Raw genomic sequence first — 25667 nt, 5'->3', positions numbered from 1 at the left:
CAAGTAAATAAACCGTGGATAGCAAGAAGAAGCGAACGCCTATATAAAGGGCCGAAGAAATTGATTCGACGCGAAGTAGAGGGAATTACTCGAGAAATAAAACAAAATCCGATTAGTTCTGTCCGAAGACTTGGAGTAATTGCTTCAAGAAGGAGCTACCTGTACCCAACGGTGGCGCAGAATTGGGAAAGGTGATTCGTGGAACGCCGAGAAGGGAATTGTGGAAAATAAATGGGCGAGAAAATAAAAGCAAAATGGGCGCTTAACGTTCGCGCGAGAGTGCATTATCGCAAATAATGCACATTTCGAGGAACGAACAGTGAAATACTTTGAAACGAATGTTCAGAATATGCACAACGGCGCAAAAATTTAATGAGAGTTTGTTAAAGTGAAAATACTCAACTGAAGTACAGTTTCGCAACAGGTTGCGAAGGGCGTATTGAAGTTTAACGCAGAGTGTGTCAGAATAGTAATCAAGTAGCTGCTCGAGGACATCGAGGATTCGTCTTCAACATGCTGCTTTTGCCTTGCCCTATATTTATCTTTAGAAAATGAAAACTCGAGTGATAACGTCAACGCTCATAGTTCCACTTAAAAATCTGTGGCACGTTTAACATTTTGCTGTCCTAGTGAGACTCGACGGAACTGTTTCTCGTGATTAAAATCTCAGGACTTTGATGATTCGTAAATGACTGAGATAGGACCATCGGTGTGTTTTCTCTATGGCGATTATACGATACCTGCGATTCTTCGAACAAAAGAGCAAACGAAACAATCTGCACGGGAATACTTTCAAGGGGATGAAGCAGAACCCTCGATAACAAAGGAAAATATTTCTGCGAAATTGCACTATTACGAATGTTTCCGCGAGTAATGGCAAAGGACCGACTTAAACGAATTCAGGAAATCGTTCAGCGACTCGTCAAGAACGTTCGCGTCGTATGGAAAAACGATTTTCGAGCTCGACGACGTACGCCGTGTAAACGCGGCTGGGAATCGGAAAGGGTGAGAGGTTCAACGAACACAATACGCGACGTAGTTGACCTCTTGATTTGCTTGCGTATGACCCATCACAGTAAACAGCTCGGTCGCCATTACCGTGGACCACACTGAATTAATTAATCCTTTCATTAAATTTAGTGCGGAAGCTGGTGCTGCTTTCGAATCTATAATGCGGCACACTCATCCTGTTTAATCCTTGCCTTCCTGCGGATTTCAAGCTTAGCGTGACAACACATTATAACGGCAATAATTGTTCACCGTGGCATTGTCGCGACAGTCTCGCTGAAAAGGCTTAATATCAAGAGAATGCGGTCGGGACGATACCTCGTTTTAACAATATCTGATTCAATTCGCCGAGTTGGTAGCTGAAGATACGATCATATAATTGAACGTAAAGATGTTTCGATCTTTGTTTTTTTGAGTCCCAAATCCTCGAATTAGTAACTTTCCCCTGGAATCAGAAGTCTGGCTTGAGGGAGACGTTTGCAACTCGATGTGGACATAGATTAGCTACTGTTAGGGAGTAATTCTACATGTTAAGATTCAATGACCGTGAAGCTGTGTTAATACAGAGCCAGTCTAGCGACGAGTACGTGATTTTCTTGGACAGAAGTGAGAACAACGAGGCCAACCTTGGCCAATATTGTTCCTCCTACTACCTTCCGCGGCAAACAGTCTGCACCCGTTATCCTGGCCAGCACCGAATTAATTAATCCTTTCATTATAGTCGCTGAAGAGGACCACACGGACGCTGACTGCTTAGTCGTAGTGGCCATGTCGCACGGACAGTCGGGTTATCTTCATGCCTATGATGATATGTACTCGGTCGAAATGCTGTGGGGATCGTTCATCGCTGAAAAATGCCCAACTTTGATCGGCAAGCCGAAGCTGTTCTTCATTCAGGTAAGCTACTTTAGATTTCCATGTTTATAAATCGATTAACTCCACTTTTTCAAAAATCTTACATTCAAGTGTGAAAGCACTTGATATAATCATAACTTTTTATATTTATATCACTTTCCGGAATAACGAAGAAAATTTATAAAGAATAAGGAAAATTGCGATGAAATGGAATTCGAACAATGATGAACTATATACAAAGTATATATAATGTAGAAATTAGCAGACAGTTCAATGGGACCTCCACGAAATTGGAAGGTTTCCAGGCAAGCCGTATGGATTGCACTCCAATCGTCGAATTCACGAAGAGATCAACGCCGCTTAATTACCATTTCATTGCTGACAGAGTTATTAAAGGAGATGAAAAGCAGATCCTCGTCGAGAATTTTAAACGGTGATACTTTTCAGTCCGCGAAAAGCCACTACTGTCATCTTAATCGGAACTGTAATTGAGAATGAAGACGTCGCGCATCTCGCGATGAAACTGTGGTAGCGTTATTCTTTATAAATCTTAGAAGTCGCCATTAGTTAATTTGAGTATAATTTATTCTCAACGATATTCGAGTATATAGCAAAAGTGGGATTCGAAGTCAGTATGCGTGAGCTTAGTTAGAAGGAATAATTTCTTTTTGTAGAGAGACTTTTTAAAACTAAAATTTAGTGCATGTCGCATGTGTAAGCACCACCGAAGTTAGCGAAAAATTGTGAAATCTGTGCTTGCACTTTTTCCACGAGGGAGGTTTCATCGTACGTGAAATTAGTCACGATCACAAAGGGTTACGAGTTCTCCAACAACGGAGCCGTGGGAATCGAGGGAACAAGCTCGTTCTCGCCAACGGGAAGAGCCACTAACGCGCTAGTTTTCTGGTTCTTCGTGAAAAGTGGAGAGGCGTCGCTCGCTAACGGAAGTGGAAAAGACGACATAGTTAATTATCCGTACGACGGTTCAAAGGAACATGAAAGGGTTTTATAGTTGACGAGGTTACTTCTCAACTCGTTTAGCAAGCTCTTGAGTAGATGCCACGGTAGAGACGTACCTCGGGGTCGGCATTCCTTTACGGAAGCATTCACGAGTGCCTAGTACGTATGTGATAAACATAAAGGAACGAGGAAGATTGCTGAATATATAATGCGTCTAGCTAGCAATGTGTCAAGACAAAAGGGTTATTCGTCTTCATTCGCAACATCAACAACCATTGTCAAGTCTAAGACACAACAACATTAATAATCCATTTACGTAAAAGTATATCTGATTGTATTATAATTGCAGAGTTTGATATCCCGATCATAAGCTAGATATCTTGCGAATTCAATTTGTTTACGTTTCGTCCAAAGTTTAATAGCGGTATGAGGCTAAGCATGCATACAGTAGCCAGTTCTAACTAATTTGGCGCAACGCTTTGAACAAACAGCGCGCGATTATGATCGAGGTCTACCATTCGACGCCGAAATGAAACACTTGAACTGTTTGGAAACTAGAATCTATAGTTTACAGCGTTTGTATCGCTAACTCGCGCGAAACGAGCTTCAAAGACCGTAATTAATACAGAAATGAAACGTCGTCGAATCTGAAGGTTTTGGTATCGATGTTCACGAATCGAATAGATTCGTTGATTTTATTAAACGATCGTAAATTATCTCGCACACTATCGAGGCTAAACGAAGAAATAGATAACAATAAATACTATCCGTTGCAGTAGAACATAGATCTTTGTTTTCTGGATTTATTTCTCAGACCTCTGTGAAAACAAAAGCAATTCTATCGAGGCCAGCACTTACACGCAAATAAATTTATTGTTTGTCTTTGAAACTTTTCGAATTGCAATCTAACCAGCCACTCCTTTTCCGCGATATTCTCGATATTTGCCAATTGCATCTACCATACGTATCTGCAAAATTAATTCAACCTTATAATTCATTAGGGAGTTCAAGATTTTTTATTCGAATGAAAATTTATCCTAATATATATATAGTTGAATAAATCACTGTACGGTGCTTCTATTTATAATCTACGTCTCGAATGAAATTTTACCTCATCTCTGATATCTGCCAACTGTTTGATCCTCCTGATAAACGACAGTTTCGACACTCGAAGTTCTTATCCACGGAGTATCTGGAAAATGTCTTGGAACGTTAAGGCGCGCGTTCCATTTTTGCACCATGACGTTAAGTATTAGAAAGTTCCTCGCAGGTTTGCCAGAGCAAAGCAACTCGTGCGTGAACGTCGAGGAGAAGTCGCCGTTGCCATCCACAAAGCGTCGTTGTGCCGCCAAACAACGGTTTCCCGGCGAAAACCTTTCGCTGCGCAACAAACAGATGCACAAAGAGAATACTGCATGCTTGCAACATTGACGTTCCTACTCACGTATGCGTCTTCTTTTTCGCAGGCCTGCCGTGGATCGCAGCTGGACGCGGGGGCGACAATTATGCATGAGACGGATAGCATAGACACCTATACCATCCCCTCCTATGCGGACATTATGGTTGCCTACTCCACTTACGATGGTACGTAGAGACACGATGCTCGCAATATTGTTCATAGTTGTGTTGTTCATTGCATGAATCGATTAGCAATGCATTAATCGTACCAGTAATCATAAATGTTACTACGTGAATGTACAACATTCCGCGGCCTTTAGACAGACTCCCCCACTATCGAACGCGATGCGTAGACTCTTCCTGTTCCACGTGCTGGAACAAACTTCTTATTTTACGAGTCGGGGCGTACAACAATGCTCGAGTCAGGTACGTGCTCAACGAGGAAGCGCGCGGAACGAAGTGCGTCGCTTTTTTTCCAGTCGTGAGAAATTGTTCTTTAGAATTGTGCGTTAGCGAGATTGTCTCTCTGCGTGGAAGTAGATACGTGTATAACTGGATGGCTTCCACGCGTCTATAGGACGAATTCTATTTGAATACATCGCTTTATAATTGCTAGCATCTCGCTGCAAACAATTATGCGAACTTGGCGTGTTAATGTGCACACTTGGAACTATTTTCTTTTCATCATTTTGATAATATTGTCGTTAATATGGGCAAAAGTGTCCCTTTACCGGCGTCGTTTAAGTAGCTTTTTTTATCCTCTTTCGTCGAGAGGAACTTTGCACGATATAAACACTGTTTTTATTCGATTAGGTTATAAAGAAAATTTCTTGGACGCCTTTACCCTACTTTCGCCTTAAATGGGATATTACTCTCCTTTGTTCTTGGTATGGTACAGCTTGCCAAGAGAAGCTCAACAGATTATGATAAAGAACCGTGCAATCCCATAGAATTAAAGATCTTTTAAGGTAGTAAAAATGGTGATTCGTTTCTACGTCATTCTACGTCAACTACTTAAGGTCTTCTGGTTTGAGTTGGCACTTAGTGGATTGGATGAGATGAAGTCAATATAGACTATTCCCGATTCGGTATTAATCAATATTTTATTCTGAGATATAGTCAGAGAAGTCTGCAGGACTTTATTACTCCGGAATTTAGCACTCCAGATAATGAAAACGTAACGAAAGAGCAGAATTTCTCTTGTACGAAAAAGCTTCACTCGGGATGATAAGAAATTTCGCTTAGAATTTTGAGAAAATGCAGGTGAATGGTCGGCTTTTATTTCGTTGAGTAGGACACCGATCCTTAATCGCGAGGGTAGTCGTATATTTTAAATTTGATTATAAATTACGCGTCAGGTAGCATCCGAATTAACATAGAAATCAGTTCGGGGGAGGATTCTATCGACAGCCTTCCAGCACGTACAGATGTACGCTGTGAAAGCAATTTATCCGATTTAGTGTATCCAGATTTGGGTGATACAGCGTATCGATGCGTGTGTGATCAGCAATTGCAGGCAATGGCCATTTGGAATATTAGGCTTAAGGCGGGGCGACCTATCGACAGCCTAAATAACTCAATCGGTAACAACGGTCGTTCGGCAAATAAGATTAAGAGTTCAATCCTTGTCCAACACGCCCATTGGCAAATTCCATCGTGATTAGTTTGAGTTTTTATTCAGAATTACCGATCGAAATAGATTCCAAGTTCCGAAGCCTTTCACGTAATTTCAACGGAAGAAAATTGTACGTTCCACCCTGTATATGGTATAGCGCTCGTGGATGCTTCAAGTACGGCTGAACTATGCGACCGTAGGGGCGTAAATGAAAACCCCGCATCGCGTTAATAATTATTCGCGGAGACTAGTTAATTACCCCCGAGGGATTGGGTCGATGGGAAAAAATGTACGCCGTGCCAGTTAACTGGGGAAATCGGCTTGCATCCTCCCTGGGGAGTTTCTGTGTTTGTCGTCGACTCAACCCCTAAACCCCTTTTCTTCGTTGCTGCGAAATGTGCTTTGGTAAAATAAGCGATTTAAGATGGCCAGAGAAGAAACGAAATTATTTACACGATACCCTGCAACGGACATTTTGCTGAGCAAACTCATTCGAGGAGATGACATTTTTCCTCGGTTTCGCAATTTTCGAAAGTTAGGATCTTTTCAGAGATCGGTGAAATTCTCGAATGAAAAGTTAAAGATGAACTACTTTCGACTCGATATTTATCCAATCAAGGTGCATTTTATCTAATACCTCGTGAAGAATCAGCTACCAGAGAATAATTCTCTAGGTGTTCATAATAATTCCCGTTAACTTCTTCAAAAAATTAGCTCGTCAAATCTGAACGTTTCTCAGTTCAGCGAAATTCGAGATTTTGATCGTCAAAAAATCCCGAGAAAAAAGCATCAACAGAACTATTCTCCCACTGTTCGTGATAATTCCCGAGAGAGCCGCTCGATTCGCTTTGTGTGACGTATCCTGTGTATCTCATCAGGCAGCTCTGTATGCACAGATGCGTTGGGTAAATACTTGGTCTTGTGTGCAGCCAAGTAAGCTGCTTACCCAAAGTGACACGTCCCGGAGTGATGGGACTAGACGTTCTACAGTGGAAAGGTGCGAACGGGAAACGAAGGCTTTGCAGGCTGGAATCGTTGGAACGATCTTCACTTTCGAAAGAAAACACTTAGGGGCGTCCAAAGTTTATCAGTGAAAGAGGATGAGCACGGCAGAGGGACGCTAGTCGTTGAAAGCATTCGATTCAATTAACCCCGGGACATTTGTTGGCCGGAAATTAATTGAAGAGTCGGCGTTTAACGATGACGTTTAATTAACATTGTCGGTTAATTGGATGGACCGCTCGTTAAAATGATCACGGTGGTGGCTCGCGAGTATGCGACGTTACCGTTGCTTTGGTTTCGACAGTTTCTTTGTACGTTGAAACCGAGAGCAGGAGGACAGGGAACCAATGCAATAGTCGATACGCGATTGTTCGTTAGACGAGTGGAACGACGGATTTATTGTCCGTCGTTGCGGATATCATTGACTCGTATCACTAGCCGGACATCGGTTTCATCCGTCGTGTCATCGAAATGACAGAGTAAAATATTGAGCTCGCGCGTCATTTTCGAATCGTTAGTCGGACGATTTGCGTCACCCGAAAACAAACGGTGTCAATTGACGGAGGAACAGTGAACGCCGACGAATGGGATTTATTGGTTTAGTTTAATCGTTCGTGAACGATTCTCAACGTGTGAGTGTCAACGCGACCAGAAGGGTAATTAATTGTGTAATCAGCAGACTGGCTTATTTGTTGGTTCGTGGAATGGGGACGTGAATCAACCGAACTGACCGACGCGGAGGACTTTGAACGACGAGCATTTTTATTTCGCGAAATTTTATTTACACGAAACAGATCACTCGAACAACACGTTTATTTTTGTATGATAGTCGAACATGATCGAAACAAATCTTAGTTCCCAACACGACGCAATCGCGAATGTGATTTGATTTTCTGATCTTGCGACGTAAGAGGATAACGTGACTACGCAAATCCTTACACGGTCCAAACGTTTACGCTGTCAACGCTAATGGCGCGCGAGGATTTCTGTAGACTGTGGGACGCACAGCTGGCACAACGGCACGATGTTAATGTTGGTGTCAGTCAAACGGCACTCGTGCATATATCGGTACCCGCATTAGGCAGACCCTGATTAAATCTAACCGTTCTAGAACTTCATTATGTATCGGATTGCGTAATAGGGGACGCTTAGATTTTAAACAGGCGCATGCTCAAAGCACATCGTCACGGGTACTGCAAATACAAAAAAAACTTTGTAAAATCGATTTCTAAAATGTACTTCCTCGCTGAAAAATGATTCCAATTCGTACATCTAGTCACGAACAAAACCTGCGCAAACCAAAAGGCGACGACAATCCGCAGGTGCATTTCAAAGTAGCCATTGTTCGTACAAACGTAATTTTAGTTCATACTTTATCGAGACACCATAACGAAGTTGTTAATCGACCCGATAGTTACCCGAACGAGACCCCGGCTCCCGGGCAAAACTGAAACGAAACAATCATGAAAGTTGAATTGCTTCCCCGATTACTTCAGGACAGTTTCTAACGAAACAATAAGCGGTCGCGACGGATACTTAAATAGCGTGTTTTACTCGCGATCAGCGCGTAATATATGATATTTGCGTTTGATTCGCGACGCGTTTTCAATCTGAAAAGGGGATTGCTGGCAATCGAATTGTTCGCAAAATTATTCGATAACGTTCTCGATGTTTCCGATGACAAAGCGTCGATACTGTTTCCTGTGTATCGAATGAAACGAAAATCGGATACATCGGCGCGAGCGTTGTTAGCGTTTAACAGTTTCGAGCTTTTTGTTTCGCGCAACCAACGAAGCATCCGCTTGAAAACTGCTGTGTCAAACTGCTTTTGGCGTATTTTGAAGGGAACAAAATCATTATACGCGTGGTTACGTATCCCGAAATAACGAAAGGCGGTTACGTCTATTTATTCGAAAACCGTAGGCGATAGTAATGAAAGGTTCTCCAAAGTAGTATCGAGAGTCCATCATTTAATTATTGTTCGTTACATCGCTGGGAATGTATCCTATCGAACGTAATGGCAGGCTTTGTTCATTGGTTCGATTTGAAGTTTACACACAACTGCTATGGTATTACTATTATAGTGTCCGCGCCTCCCATACCCAACAATAAGGAGTGAAATAAAAACACGAAACGTAGAGTACGGGATTGGTCTTGTAGGTAAAGCGGTCGACTGTGGATCCGAGGATCGTGGCTTCGAATCCCCGTGCCTTATTTTTCGTTTAGACTCCTACACTATTAAAAAGGAAACAACTCGAGTCAAACGGTGCATTCACGGATCGTGTAATAAATCTTGGATCGCGATTATGCATGTTTATTCTCGTTTCAATGGAATCCGCGGTTACAAAGAGCAACGACAGGAATACGTTATCGAATGTTAACCGGATCAATTTAAATTACATTGAATGGCCGATGTAATCTCGAAAATGCATCATTCCGTAATTGTTCGGTTACATCGGCACCGCTGTAAATGCATCTCATTAAACGTAATTGTAGACTTCGTTACGCGGTGCGCGAGGTTTATTTCCACGCTACTGGTTCAATTTGGAATTTATGCGACATTACGTCGATATATTTGCGAATAATTCACAACCTGTATAATACTTTCACCGGAACGTTCTTTCTGATATCGTCACGAAATTTCTACAGATGTAAAACTTCTGCACGAACTCGTAATTTCATGCGATCACAGGAATTCGCTGAGTTCGTTTAAATTATATCGATTATTCGCAAAGCGAGCCACAGGTTCGGTGAGGTTACAGTTATAAAACACTTATTTGAAATCGTCGTTTCCGAGCTTTGAAGAATCGATCGAGGCGAGGAAACTTTCTTAACTTCTTCTTGCTTTTATTTCTTGACAATGGAAACGAGAAACCTCACAGTTTCTCGTATATTTGTCTTCGGAAACGTTCGAGAAGTTCCACACACCTAGAGTGATAAAAGAAAGGGTCGACTTGGAAATTTACGACTAGTAAAATGTCAATGTTTAAGCACCCAATTTGTTCTCATTCAAAGCTACGCGTATTTCTTCGCTAGAAATTTTTCATTTTCGACGCGTTCTCGAAAGTGACCCTTTTTCGACGTTGTCCTATCACGGTAACGTCTAAAACTGTCTACGCCGGTCTGTAACAAGATACACCCGGCTCGCGCAGGCTCGTCGAGGCGGGTGCTGGTATTTTAAAAGTTTTTGCTCGATTGTCTCCAGCCTCCATGACGCGAGTTGCACGCTTTTCACGCCTCTCCCGGTACTTCGCGCCAGCCAGACCGCGTATACATCTCCGACAGCCGCGTTAAGGGAACCTGGGCTTCCGTTCTCGTCTATTGTGATCGATAACGAGGAACAAAGTGCCTCTCCGCGAGGCAGGAAGCCCAGAGCGAAAAGTGCCGCGAATACCGAGTCGACGACAGAAAAACCTCCCGGCGAAACTGCTGCTTTTAGAGGGACGGTTGCCGGCTCGCTGCGAGCACTTTTTCGGGGCCCTTTCTTCCCGCGAACCGGATGGTAATGAGATACGATTAGATTCGTCGTCTAGATTTTACCGTTGAAAACTGACGAGGAACATCCGCCAAGTGTCCCACAAGCCCCTTTTTAATGAAACTTTGCAAGTTCGTAAAGCGGCCAACAATATAGGACACGATTTTCTTTCGGGGACGGTAACTCGAGTTTAACGCTCTTCTGTTGGCGCGAACGGAGACTGTACATTCGATGGTAGTTTTTCGTAGGGGATTTATGTTGCACTTAGGAACTAGTATCAATTTTTTTCCCCCTACATATCTTTTATGTGATTATCATTATCGCTAGATGTTTCGGTATGTTTCGAAGCGTGTACCACAAGACAATTTCACGTGTATGGATCTAATTTACGCGCAATCGGGATGGATGTACGATTAGATGGCTCAAACGGTGAATTAGCGATGAGTTACTGGTTCGGTTCAGGGGATTCAACGATGATACCTTGTGTATGACGGAACGTTTATGAATACATTATGACAAACGACAGAACTTTAATAGTTCGGAATTCGCAAGCATGAGGAATGGCATACGTGTGTTTGACTGCTTGATGTGTTGTTGATAAACGACTGTACGCAGTCGGAGCGAGTGATTCAGTATGTCCGATTGAATACCCGACGAGTCGCGTATCGCAAAATGTCGAACTTATTTCATAAATAATAGGAACGTGTTAGTCTAGTCAATCCAGAAACATAGAACAATACAATAATTACTTTGAAATTAAGAACGATATTCGATTTTCTTCGTTGACAGAGTAGTAAAGAGAGGTATTAAACTATGATGAATTTGATCCTTCCGTAATATGGAACAGGTTAACAATTAAGAATCTGAGAGAAAAGCGTAATTAATGAAGCTCGAGAAGGTTTTGTACCCGTGTTATTTATTAATTAATTTCAGCCTCTTGGCCGGAGGAATAGACTTGATTTCGTATTAGTTTTCGTTCACCTTTCAACTCCTCGCATCTTAATTTGCTTTACATCTCACCGCTTTTATTAGATATGATTTTATTACGCCGACTATAGAATTCCCTTCATTTTCGCCCTTGGCCAGTTGATTGTTCCACCATAATTACTTTCGTACGATCTAAAAAAATGTCGGTTCCTCGCGGCATCGATGTTCCAGCGATCCAGGCGCGAGTGTTACATGTACAGACAGTCGAATTCGGGAGACGTATACCAGTATTAGTCGGATATCCAAAGATACGAATGGCGTTACATCACGCGAGTTCACGGGAGTACGGTTTTTGCGGGGTGAAGACGATCGCTCGGCGGCTCTGGAAAGTGACAATGCTATATTCCTTCACTCCGCGCTGCATTAGCGTTCTGAAAGTAACGCTCTGATCTCCTTTGTCTCGGCTGTTTCCGCCTATTGTCGGCCCGCAAGTATCCTCCGCCCCGGAATCGAGTGATATTTTCATCCGACGCCCGATCCATCATAAGCCGCGAGATGAAACGTTCGCGTGAATCTAACGACCGCGGTCTTTGTTCTTCGTAATTAAGTCGGAAACAGCTCTGCTCAGACATATTTACAAGGGCAACGGTAGAACGAACCCTTCTTTCAATATCAAAGTGGAGGGTTCAGCCAGACGTAACAAAACGCGTTGAAATCGATGTTTACATGCCTTCACTTCTTCCTCTTGTTTTCAGATTTCCATATACCTATGGATTAAAAAATTGTCTCGTTTTCCTTGATACATCCCCAAGAAAATAGTTCGCAACGCTCTTCTAGTCTCTCTGAGACCCGCGTAATCTCCTCTAATCTCGAAGCTTCAGAGTAACTCATTCTTCGTTTTACATTTAAAAACGTGCCGACGAACGGAAAGACAATCGCATCGAATATGAAACGCGTCATTAAAATGCGGAAATTGCTCGTCGCCTATCCAGGAATGGGGATCGAACCGTCGGGGGATAAAAACGGAAGTCCATGCGAGCGAAAGAAAAAGTAGCCTTCCCTGAAACGTTGGAAATCATTTTCAAAGTACAATTAATCTTTCACGCCAGGGCAAGAGCTTTCTAAGAGACTCGCGCATTTACACGGCATGTACGAGTCCGCTTATCTATATACGTAGATACGTACACGTACACGTCTCCCCTCCCCCCCCCCGCCCCGTCGCACAGCTCTTCAAGTTATTTCTGCAAACCGACCCAACCAGCCATTAAGCCCGATATTTACCCCCGGCGCGAGCTTCGCGAAAGCAACTAATGACCTCATCAAGGACCGTCCATCACGTGAGAATGCGCTGTCTTTATAAACACAATACATAAACAACACGATACGCGTGGACGAAGGCGGCCGTGGGGGCGGACTGGTGTTCGTACAAACTCGTTTAGATCTGTTTAATCTGGCAACTTCGTTGGTGGTTTTCCTGATTTCTTGCGCGTTCAAGTTCGCCCGCAATTTCGTGGGAAAACAGGAGCATCGAAGCAGGGGTGAATTACCATCAAGAGCGGGATCGTGTACAGGGTGCTTCACAAGTACGTGACGGCACTTAAAGAGGCGAGGCCGCAACGCGAGTCGTGGTACACCGATCGAATTGGAAATGATTTTGCGTCGCTGGTATTTTCGGAAACGAACCGATGACAGAATTTTCATTACAGCGAATAATAACGATATAAAAATATTCTGATAATTACCTAGGGGAACTATTACGAATACGAATAATCAAAGGTGACTATGAAGAGAACGAAATCGAAACAACCGTCCCAAACAACGTGATTGATTAGCGCCAACGTTTTGGGATGCATTTGATTGGCATACTTTGCCTGTCTGTTCGCGCAATACTATCCAAACATAGATTACGTAATCCGATATAATTTTCCCACGAGATAATCGTCTCCTTTGATGAAATCTTACGAGAACTGCTCCTAACCGACGAGCTCTTGTCGCTAATAGCTGGGTCTTGGTTAGGGAATTCGAGACATTGTTAGAGGAGCATCTAATTGAGGAGAGCAATTGTGCGGAAGAAGCTTCTCCTTAATGATACTCATCCACAATGGCGCGATTTATTCGCGCCCAACTAATGACGTTTCAAAGGAGGCGCCAGGATTAGTTGCCTGTTTGTTACCCTTAATTTGGTATTCTTGCGCGTCACGACCTTCGTTACGGAGAAGAACAATTATTATAAGAGACACTCATTTTCTGTTATTGAACGATCAATTTTCTTTAAGATAGTTGTTTCTGAGGATATCCCCGAGGGTGAAAAACTTGCATGGCACTCGATTACCAACTACCAATCACCAGTGGTACTCCTGTTACTGTTAGATAAGAAACCCATTTCTACGATACATTTTGTACGGAGTATCATCAAAACGATTCATTACACCGAAACCACGGTTTCGTTAAAAGCGAAAGCCAATCAATCGGTGACAATCGACGATCGTTTTTTTGCACGAACACGGACTAAGCAGCGTTAAAAAGTCGGCTCTTGAGTGACGTTGAAATCGAAGAACTGCTTTGCCCGCAGCAAAAACGTTCCCCCGCAATTAACGGCGTTTTTCTTAACGACGTGTCTTTTACTTTAATGGAAACGCTTCGTCCGTGATAAATCTGCACTGCCGTTGGAAACGGGCAGCTCCGTTTTCTAGGCGTTCGTTTACGGGGCTCGCGTATGAAAATGCACTCGTGCAAATATTGTTCCGAACGGAAATCATTTTACCATTGGGACGTCGCAAAAGCTGCGATTCTTGGGAAGAATATTCATGTGCCATTAGATAATCGAATTGTCATACGATTCGCCATATTGTTCGTTTCTGTTTCAGATACTTCAACATTAGCCATCTGGTAAGTAGTCGTAGTTAGATTAAGTTTTTAGTGGATGATTTTCTCACGATAGCTGAACAATTTAAAGCATCGAAGAGGACCATCAAATAATCGAAAGGCTTGAAACGACGTCATGTAATAAACATCGCATTGATCAACTTTCAGGCTTCTTTTCGTGGCGAAACCCAGACACTGGTTCCTGGTTCATACAGGCTCTATGTTACGAGCTAAACTTGAACGGCGACAAGCGTGATCTAGGCACCCTAATGACATTCGTTAACCGACGAGTCGCCATCGAATACGAATCGTACGTGCCCCAGGACAAGAATTTACACAAGAAGAGGCAGATCCCGTCTGTCGTATCCATGTTGACGCGGTTAGTGTACCTTGGTCAAGTACCAGTCGAGCACTAAATTCTAAATCTCATCTTCGAAACTATTGGATTAACTGCAGAAATAGTCGGAAAAATAAAAATAAGCGAGTTTAATACGAAGAAATTGCGTAGCGAATTACTGTATTAACAGATGACCTGATTTACGAATGGCTCCGATGGAATGTTTCCGAACTGTCTTGTATATTTTAATTCAGAGCGACCAGATTACACCGCCATTCTCTGGATTCCTTTCTCGCTGATACAGGATTCCATCGGTTCTAACGATTGACGTTGCACACGGACGAAATTACTAAACGCAAATTTCGGCTTAATATCGCTGCCTGATCCAATTACGCGGTGAACGCGCTCATCGTCGAGAAAATAGGGAATTTTCGATTCCGTGTTAATTAATGAGGGCCTTAACTAATAGGATCGATGTAAACATGGTGGTGCTGATACAACCGATCAGGAACGTGATTTCGGCTCGAGTAACCAAAAGAAACTATCGATACGATCCTCGCAATCATATATGCGCTGTTAAAGGTTAATTGATTTGTGATATAATAACATTCATATCGTAATTATAAATTTTCTGTACAATACAGTACGTGGAAATGCGCTGATCTTCCTCGCCAGTTCCACCATTGTTGTTATGCCTATTATAATTTGTGATATCTACAAAATGAATTTATACATCATGTTAATACACATTTTTAATCAAAAATTGTAAATACAGGCAATATTAATCATGCAAGGAGTTCATTTTGTACCACCCAGTATTTTATTATTTCAGAGCCAGTAACCAGAGTGTTGACTTTAAACAAATTCAAAGTCACTTCACGAGAAACCTTGAAAAATGTGCTTTGTTTACTGTAAGGAACGCGTGGTGATATTTTTGTATTACTTGGTCGCGGTTTACCTAGATGCTGGTTCGGTAGTTTATGCTTCAGTATAAACAACGATTTGCACCGTGCAAGGATGAACATTTCTCTGGGCGTTCGCAATAAAAATAAAATTTCTTTACAGCTACGAAGGAGCGCTTGCGAATGAAAATCCTTTCGCAGTCGCATTCACCGACTGCGAGTGCGAGGAACGAGCGTTATAATTGATTCGGCAATTTCGCGTCTTCAATTTGCAGCTCATTCAGAAAATTTCCTCTGACTATGAGCGATCACCCGGTAAGTAATGGGTAATTAACTCCTCGAAATGTAAATATTATTCTCAGAGTGAAAGTAACGTTCTCCGCGTGCCTCGAGAAGTCCGATCACTACTGTTTATATACAACATCTGCTAACCCACCCAAACCAGGTTAACCCTCCTTTTATTTCGTGGTAATGGTATTTCTGTATATTTTTCGTCCCATCGAGGCAAATTAGGCTCCGACAATGCGTTGACCATCGTTTTCATCATTGGCGTAGAATAGAAACGCAAAATGAGGAAGGGAACATAATTTCTCGAAATGCCTCTAGTTCCCTAAAATGTGTAATTAGAGAGCCCAGCCATTGTGGTCCAAGTCCAGTTAATTTCATTTTGTGTAAATTGACTTTAGAGTGCAATTACAACCGCTGGATTGCAAAACTACGCAACGCGTCAAATATACAGGTAGGATGCATTTGTTCAAATATACGGGTCCTTTCACGTGCGCAATTCAGACAAATTATATTTCTGTCAATGGAATATAATTAATTTAATTAAGAACGAATCGCATCTGTTGCCTTCACGCGTACTGATTTAAATGTTGAATATTAAACGTACCATCGTATGGACTTTTAAATATCGGTTGACTGCAAGGTACACAGGTTGATTAAAAAATTCGTTATTTTCAGTAAAAACAAAACGGTTGAAATAACAGTTTTGCTCGTTTCGTTAGAAGAAAAGTTCTCTTGTCTGTGTAAAATAAAAAACCTCGTCACGCCGTGAAATCAGATAAAAGAAAGTATACTGTTAATACATTCTCGATGAAATTCTTGTAATTATGTCAGCGATACACCCTGCATTTCGCTGTATTTTGTAACTGACGTTATCGCACGACCCATGCAGGATAAGGAAGATATTAAGCGTATTACAACTCTGTATTAAACGATATTCGTTTCGTCTCTTATCAACCGAAAACCGATTATAGTATCGACAACTATGAATTTCACAATGACAGTTCAATTTTCTTAGATTATTTATTCACGGAACTGTTTACACAGCAAGCTGTATATTATCGACTGTCAAGACGAATTCTAAATTATAGATTCAATGTTCGGATAAAGCTATCAACGTCTGCGAATGTGCACTTATTTTGTTTCGAGTCGTTCGGTATACCTCGGTCACCGATTCCCGTTGGAAAATCAAGTGAAATTTATTCAGAAAGTATGAATCTTGGAAAGAACAATCGCGTTCGAATACTCTCGTTCGGAGGGTGTACTGTAAATCGAATTCGGCCTAATCACACGTAAATTCAACGGAATCGGAGGTCTTGGTTCACCAAGAGTTTCATCAGCACGGTTCTAGAACTACTTTCGCGTCAAAGGAAAACCGGGTCCCGAGATGCAGACGTCTGTTTGACCGTGCAATGACAATTCGATTCCACCTCGCTCCGTTCCCGTCTTCTTAGGCTAAGTGGATCCTCGAGGCAAACTGAGCATGATAGAGCTACGGCTCGTTTGAGACACGGTTAAAGGGGTTTCGTTGTACAGGCTACGGAATCCTGGCTCGCGGCTGCTGACTAACGGAAGTAATCGTGCAAGAAATAAATACAAAAATATACAGAGATAATCCTACTGTTCTAAAGACGCACGGTGAGCGGACAATGTTTCCCTGTTCAAAATTTTAACAAAGCGTGATTTTTACAGAGCTTGTTAGGCAAAGACATGAAGCAATTGGGAGAGGAAATACGATTATATAATCATTAGGGATCGGCGCTACTTTTGAACGTTTACATGAAATATAAATTGAGAATATTTTTAACTACTAAATCTATTTAGCTTAATAAACAGTATGATACACGTACAATCGCACCTAAGAAAGGATAACTTCGACGCAAACAACACAACGATCCTGCCAAGCAAACTGAAGATTGATTTCTGCTGCTTAATTTTACCCTATTATCGAAACCATTCGTTCCCTTCGCGATAAGGGTCTGACCTATTCCGTCTCGACAAAGCCACAGCGTGGCTCCGACTGGCGTTACAACGTCGGCCATCGCGAGAAACTTCTCTGTAACGGAACGGTGCACTTCGGTGAGCAGTAGAGTGTCACGTTGGGTTCCGGTCCGCGAAGTATCTTACTCTTCGAGAATCGCAAAATTATGCTGCCAAAGACGTCCGTGCCAGGCAACGATCCAACGACATTTTCAAATTTAATAATTCACCCGATGAACCAACGACAAAACGAGCCCACCCAGTAGTCGTGGACACGAGGCGAGCACCCTCTCGAAGTTGAACCACTCGAGACCGAGCGGGTGACTGGTTCGATCCATCAAAGGATCACGGAACCAGGTGCGCCTGCCACTTTATCGAGCATCGCTGCTTCGTAAAATGCACTCGTACTTTGAGAAATCGTAGTTGGGAGTGTCATTTTCGACGAGCATTTCGTGGACGTTCGAGGTACTACGACATCGTCAGGCTTGCTCATAACTTTTTAATTCTGAGACTCTCGATATATCTTTCTGTTTTTCACTTTGTTTGTGTTTTTTTTTTTTTCTTAACTTCTTGCATCACATTCTTCACATCTGTTGTGGCCCACTAGGCCTATAGCTCGGGCACCTTGGGATCGCTAAACCCGTACTGTAGCTACGATCAAACATAGATACAGCCCCTGAGGGCATTGAATAGCTGGAAAGTAAAAGTCTGTTTTTACTAACAAGGAAAACTCTCTACATGATGATATTTATTAAGATTGTCCACGTGTTCAGACTTTAAAAAATATACTTGATAATAAACGTCGTAAACGTATCTTGAATTTCATTCGTTTAGATGTATACATATTTTCCTCCTCGAAGCTCGGAAAGCAACGTTACCTCTGACTTCCGTCATCGGGGTTAACGCAATTTTCAGGTCACCGAACGTAGACGCTAATTTGTTTCGCGATATTCAAACGTAATGCACGGAGCTGGAACGCAGACCTTCGAAACGACTGTTCTGGAACCACTTGAAGCCGAAACTCAAAACTGGAACGTCGCAGGTGCGATTTTAACCGAAGTACAACGTTCGAGGCGGTCAACAGTGAATTATCACTTGTAATTAGGGAATACATTTCAAATTAAACATTATCCAAGAACAATTAATTGGTCGGTTAACCACCTAAAAGTAATGAATTCTGGGATTCCTTGAACGGACTTAATGTAAAATTGGAAGCTAAATCAATTTGCAACCCCCGTCGCGCGTTTTCGAAGAAAGATGGAACAGTAAGCGAAATCCTCGACACTGAAATATTACCCTACCGTGATGTCTCGCGGATGCTTCCATTAATCAGTCTAAATATTTATTTGAGAGCAACGAAATTGAAACGGAACAGACGGGACCGAAGGATTACAGCCGAGCACATTCGCGACGAATTTGTACGCGCCGTCGTAGTCCGTGGAAATTAATGTTTGCTGCAAATTGGATATTTTTATTTCGCGTATTCTCCCGGAATTCGACCATATTTCATTGACTTTCATCGCGATGTGCTCGCCTAGACGATATACGACTCGTCTGCCGATGAAACTCGCTCGAATTCCAATTAATTCCAACGAATGCTCGTTTTCGGGAATGGAAACTTCCCTCTAAGACCTTTCCACTTCATTTTTGTTCCGACTCCGGCATTGTCATCGAAAAAACATCTGACGTATTTCACCCTACACGATGCACCTTTGCCCGACAAAATTAATAACGACGCTTGACTCATAATTAACAACAGAGGCAACTTGGAGCACGTCACGCGTAACCACCTAGTTTCGACATTTTCAACAAGTTACGAACATTCGGTGACATTTCAATTAGCATCCTTGAATTGTTTGCCCGTCGAGCGGGCCGCAGCACAACTCGTAAATTAATTGTACATCAAATTATCCTTTAATCAGCGGCGTTAATTTCGGCGTCGAAATAATGATTCCGCGGTAATTACGACGTTTCGATGCTCGCATAATCCACCAGCGATGAATCGGACGTTCCGTGAAATCGAATCCAATTAATTTTATCCTGGGCCAAAACAAGTGAAAATGAACATGCCGCGCGACTCCGAAGGGGTGAGTCGAAATGAGAATAAATGTATATATTCGAAATAGGAAGGAATGTGTTCAAGATGAAAATTAAACGTCTTGTCATGAATCAATTAAATCAAATATTTATATTGTAGTGTCCGCGCCTCCCATACCCAACAATAAGAAGTCAAATAAGAACACGAAACGTAGGCTACGGAATTGGTCGCGTAGGTAAAGCGGGGTCGACTGTGGATCCGAGGATCGTGGCTTCGAATCCCCGTGCTTTATTTTTCGTTTAGACTCCTACAATATTGGAGCAATACTATTGAAAATATTAGAAATATCGAATACATTTATGATATTGAAAATACGAGTAGTATGATATATACGATTAATAATGAAAATACAAGAAATATCGAATGTACGATTCACTTTTTTCTTGCTTTCATACGCGCCATACGCTTGAAAGCAAGTAATCATTCAACACTCACAAAGCTTCTCATACGGTTTGCTCGATTGGAACACGTTATCTCCACCTCGTTTCGCCATGGAATCCTTATTTCACGTTATAGACAACAGGTTTCCGCGGTTGGCTGTTACACAAACGGGACACTCGCCAATCTAGATTTCCAATGTTTTTACTCCCCCTCTCGTCACGGATACCACCGCGCTGTGAACGATCTGTATTTGCATATGGATGTTTACAAATTGCACGGGCTTTTCGTCATTACGAATGTACATACATGTTTACAAATGGACATATGAAAAAGATACGAGCCGCAAAGCTGCGGATGGTGCGCGTTTGAAAAATATCTGTAGGCCGTTGTTTGTCAGCTTCCTTTCCGACCGGACCGACTGCGCCGGATGTCGGGCAAGCATTATTTATATTCAAGCGTCAAACGAAACGTATGCTTCCCAACCGTCCATTGTTGCGTTCCGCGAGGTCGACCGCGAGTAATTTATGTTGACGACGCGTGCAATTTTCACTTTATTCCCCAGGGGTGATTGTCCCTCGGGTTGAGAATACATGGAGAGAGTTGCTTTTCAAATCTGGGAGCTGTATCGTTTTATATCGCGTGGTGACTTTGGTGAATCCGATGTCACTTAACCCTTTCGAGATTGGATGGGTTGAAATGTTTCATATTGATTTCGAAGCTGAATTTCATGGTTGAATATTTCATGGTTATTCCACTTTTAAATCTGCAACATCTAATTTCACTTCGTAAAATGACTTCAAAAATAACTTTGAATATCTCTATATTTGAAAAATACTTCGCCGCGTATCAATGTCTTCATACGAGCATGTTTTTCAATTTCTACCAGAATCTAATAAATTCTCGAATTCGCATACTAGGGTAGAATGTCGCGTTTGACTGTAAGTGCGCGTAGTTTTTTTTATCAAAGGCATGTTATACCAGGTCAATCTTTCAGCCTGAAGAACGCCTATCATAACTTCACTACACTTTGAGCGAGAGTAACTTTAAAGGCCGTCGATATGCACGTGTGGGGCATAAATTAAATTATAGAGCTTCTACTTAAAAACACGCTCCTACCTACGGTATTATAATTAAACTACTTCGCACGTGATAAACAAATAACTACCTAAGTAAGTAATCCAAAATAAAACTGAATTATTATTCCTCTTTTTTTTTTTTAATAAAGAACGATTACGTCGACAGGTTTAATTTATAATTAAGAAACCAAATCGTGAACCCTCTTCTGGAAACTCCTCTATTATTTCACTAAAATTGATCACGTCCCCGTCGCCGACGCAAAGTTCGCCCCTGAAGATTCGCCGAGAAGGGTGTAATAAGTGTGCACAAGAGTCCCAATTATACATGTACCAGCGCCAATCCAAGCGACTTCAAAAGCACCCTGTGGCTTTGCGAACGAGTCACACGTTCGCATCCCAAAGTCACGAACTCGCTTTCGTCTGCCTCGAACTCTCTGCGCGGTGTACGAGCAAGTTTGAAGAACTGTATCGCGTTTCCATCGCGCGACACCGTCGACGAATTCAAACGGCAAATTTTGATCTACGCCGGGAAGGAAGTCTCGTGTACGTACTATTGAGCTTCCGCTCGCCGAATTACCGACGCGAGATAACGCCCACGCTTAGAAAGTTTCGGGTGACATCGGTTACACCCCACCCATCAGCTATTCGTGTGCGGGACATATCAAACTGGGAATAAATCCGAAGGAAACGAATGGAAGGTGAGATTCGTGCGACGAAGAGTACGATTGTATTATTATTTATTTTATTATTAATTCACGAATTGTGAGGAATATCAAAGGTAAGGGAGCGTAATATTTTTATAATAGTTAAGATAGCGGATGTCACTTGCATCGACCGTTTACGTCGATAAAGAAAGTTTCCCGGAACAAACTAAGAGTTACACGAAGCATTTATCACGGTTTTATCGCAAAAATGATCGATACACTGTCCATAACTATACGTGGTTAATTAGTTTAATCATTATCGACATTCTCGCCAAGATGGACGACGTTGAATTGCTTACGAAAATGTATTGCAACTCAATATCGAATTAACCACTTCCTGGCAGTCGAAAATTTCTATACGACTCCATAAACCTTGGTTTGGAAGGGAAATATTATCGGTATCCCGAGAACCCATAAAACGGAAACTCGGCTGACACACGAGCGTCGGGGAAAACTTAATAAGGGACTACTAGCCGTGTAATATGCAAAGCAGTGGATGAAGTATCAGGGATAAAAAAAAAAAAAAAAAAAACTTACGTAGTCGTAAAATATTTATGTAGTCGATGCCCCGCGACCGTAAAACTCGGGTATTATAAAAAGGACGAATGGACACACGTGCGTGGAAGCACGAGGAAAAATAATCGAGAAAAAAAGTAATTTTTCTGTATCTGTGTAACGAGTACAGATATTGCCAGCAAATTTTCTCTATATACTCTATACAGTACAGTGTATGGATAATTATACGGAAGAAATAAACATCCCTAGAATTATTATTATACAATTAATGGCTGGAACTTGCTCTGAACTCCACGCGTAACAATGTTATTACCGTGCTATATATAAACACTAGCATCGCGGAATTTGCACATTTGTAGACACGTGCTCGAAATTACAGAAACTCAAACCCTGATGATATGCAGAAACTATTCCATCCGTAGACTATACCTAGTTCTATCCCGAATTCCGTCAAAAGTGTTGGCTAATTTGGGACATACCGAAATTGACAACAATGTTACGCTCGGTTTATCGTCATGAGTCTGAATTTACTTGCAATCGACACCCGTCAGCCAAGAGCGGCTCCAATCCCACGCAAATAACTCATCCACTAATGGAAACGGAAATTTGTACATTTTTCAACGTATCTTCGCCAGAGTATTGCCAATGGATTTATGAAATTTTTCCATCGAACGATCGAAATGGGATGTCATATTGATTATTTTTAATTACACGAATCCCTTCTGAATTCTGCGCACACGCGCGCTTTCGAGTGAGGTCGTATTTCAACTCATTTCTATCGGGGAAATCTCATCAAGCCAGTGCCGATACTATTTCGAAAACATAATGAAAAGTATTAGCTCGAGAGATTCACCACCTAGGACTCTTTTTCCCTTGCGCGATGCTTTCGCGCATTTAAACGTAGCGCCTTATAGATGCACAGTTGCCCTCTCGAAGCCGCTCGAGAATCGTCTTCTATCGATAACGCGAAAATATGGAATAGATTCTCCAGCGAGAGTGCTCTCGGTGATGCGAATTTTAATGGAATGCCAGATGGTCTAATATTGATATCGAGCGTTGAAGTGTCCGCTGCAATATCGCCGATGAGGATCGCGTGAATAATAAAATAAAGATTTGACGACGAAGCGGGAATCCATTCCCTGTAAATCGATGGAAACGTTACATCGTGACTCGAGCACGGGAAATGTTATTTCGGATCGACGAAATTTTACTACGCTCGCTATGACTACTGCCTCGTTTGTAAAGACGGTTCTGTGTACAACATAACAGTCATTCGGAAACAGTCAATCTCTATATTTTCCGTAAATTTGAACTAAAATGGATACGGTATGATCTTGCATATATCGTTCGATTTGTCGTTATACCTCTGAAATTAAAATAGGGAAAACACAACGCGTCGAAAACACAGGGATACGCCGTGACGAAACGCGTTTACGTTGGCAGAGATCGCGGACGCGAAAACAAATAATTAATATCCAGCTGTAAAATAATCCCGTTGGAGTCGCGTTCTGGGAAACGACGGAGCGAACAAATTAGGAAACACCATCGACGAAGACGCACAGAAATAAAGGTTCTCGATATTCCTCCATGTATTGCATATTACTTTTCCGAGCGGAGAGCATTGTTCGTTTAAGCATCGATAAAACGGTGAAGACGTCCGCAAACAAATCACGGCTTTATCCTTTCCGCGTGGCGTTCCATAAAGGAATTTTATGCAAGAAGGGGTTGAAAGGTTGTCGGGAATGTTCAGCGATAAAAGTTTGCCCGACCGACGTCGATTCGACGGTTCGATTTGAAAATAATTACACCGAAACGCGCAGAAACAAACGATGCATCGCAAACGAGGAAGAACATAATAGAACGAAACGAAATTTATAAAGAAACCACGGTTGGCCTCCCCTGAGCGCAATTTTTTGAATTCGCGAAGCGGAAAGTGAGAAAATTATTAACGACCTGTCTGCTATCGAGAAATCGCTAAATTCAACAATAATTCTCGAAAAGTGGAATGCTCGCGATCGGGACGAAGGTGTTGAAAGAACACAAGGAACAGTTTAGGGATCGGACGCGAGTCGATAAAAATTCGCTTCCACCCTACTTAACTTTGTATACTCGTAAAATTCTATTAAACCGTGCTCGACGAGCATCCGCGGATCAGCGTGAGGAAAAAAGGAAGCACGCCGCGTCGAGAGAGTCGGTGGGGTGGGCCGTCCGCTTTGAACCGTGAATTTCGAGCAAATTAACCGACGAGCGTTCTGGAAGACTCGCGCGACAGGAGAAATATAATTATGCTCGTCGCTTCTATGCGCAGACGGCCACGGATTGTCGCGAATAATGGTGAATTAGGAACGGTAAATTCGGATCTGCATAATCGAATCGGCCCGTAATGAAATGTCATTCGCCCTGCCCGCCCGTCGGAATGGGTTCCTTGTACGTGCGCGTCCCGCATGTGCACACATCCGCGCACATGTGCTACCGACCGACACGGGGCGGTCTTTCGAATTTTCCTGCATCGATTCCTACCGCGGATTCGATACGCATCCGTCTTCATTTCCCTAATTGTACGGGCTCTCCCACGAACTACGTCTGCCTCGGTGCAAGAGACATCGACGGAGCATTATAAATCGGCGCGGTTAGAAACGCGGAGGGGGGAATTAGGGACTCGAGATAGTTCGTTTTACGGAAATTCACGTTTATGGCAGCTACGTGACATAATCGTGCCAGCAGTTTGCACTTTGGAAATTGTTCTTGTACAAACTGCTGGCCACCTATAGACTTTCGAGATTCTAGAGATTGACTAAAATCATTAAATCAAAAAAAAAAAATTGAAATGGGAAAGTCGAAAGAAAAGAATTTCAAATAATTTTTAAATGAATCTGAAAGTACAGATTCCATGACATATATACTTATGCACGTTGTGTAACTCGAATGTCAGTCGTGATTGCAGTTTAACTGCACTTTGTGACTGCAGTTATAAGTGTACTTAAAGTGTAGAACACGCGAAAACGTACTATATCGTATCGACAAACACATCGTTCGAACCACGACGCAAACAACGTGTCGTCTGCATCATTAATTTGAAACGCAGAGAAGCCAGCGCGTCGACCATCAAATTCGGTCGTTAAATTTCTCACTGCGCTCGATAGTTATGCTCCGTGGAAGTTACAACATAGTTCTACCCGACGGGATGCCAACTATGAAATACTTCGACGTACATATTTTCTCGAATATCAAGATACGAAAAAGTATCTTGTGAACAAAATTCAGGATCATTAAGAAGTCTCGT

The 25667-nt window shown here is 42.2% G+C and overlaps 2 protein-coding genes across 2 annotated transcripts in view; one reads left to right on the top strand and one right to left on the bottom strand.

The window, feature by feature from the left end:
* The window catches only part of LOC128895738 (caspase-1-like), a 44561-nt gene extending 29332 nt beyond the window's left edge, over window positions 1-15229 (top strand). Inside the window, exons 4-6 of the mRNA XM_054158597.1 lie at window positions 1730-1905; window positions 4290-4407; window positions 14274-15229. Of these exons, the coding sequence (XP_054014572.1) occupies window positions 1730-1905; window positions 4290-4407; window positions 14274-14521 (542 nt within the window). The 3' untranslated portion in view covers window positions 14522-15229. The remainder of the gene's footprint in view (window positions 1-1729; window positions 1906-4289; window positions 4408-14273) is intronic.
* The window catches only part of LOC128895732 (alkaline phosphatase-like), a 199689-nt gene that overhangs the window by 68296 nt on the left and 105726 nt on the right, over window positions 1-25667 (bottom strand). The gene's annotated exons all lie outside the window — the stretch shown is intronic.

Source organism: Hylaeus anthracinus, unplaced genomic scaffold, assembly GCF_026225885.1.
Source record: "Hylaeus anthracinus isolate JK02 unplaced genomic scaffold, UHH_iyHylAnth1.0_haploid 5, whole genome shotgun sequence".
Lineage (NCBI taxonomy): Eukaryota > Metazoa > Arthropoda > Insecta > Hymenoptera > Colletidae > Hylaeus > Hylaeus anthracinus.
Note: the sequence above shows the minus strand (reverse complement) of the source record. Positions and strands in the feature narration are given on the sequence as shown.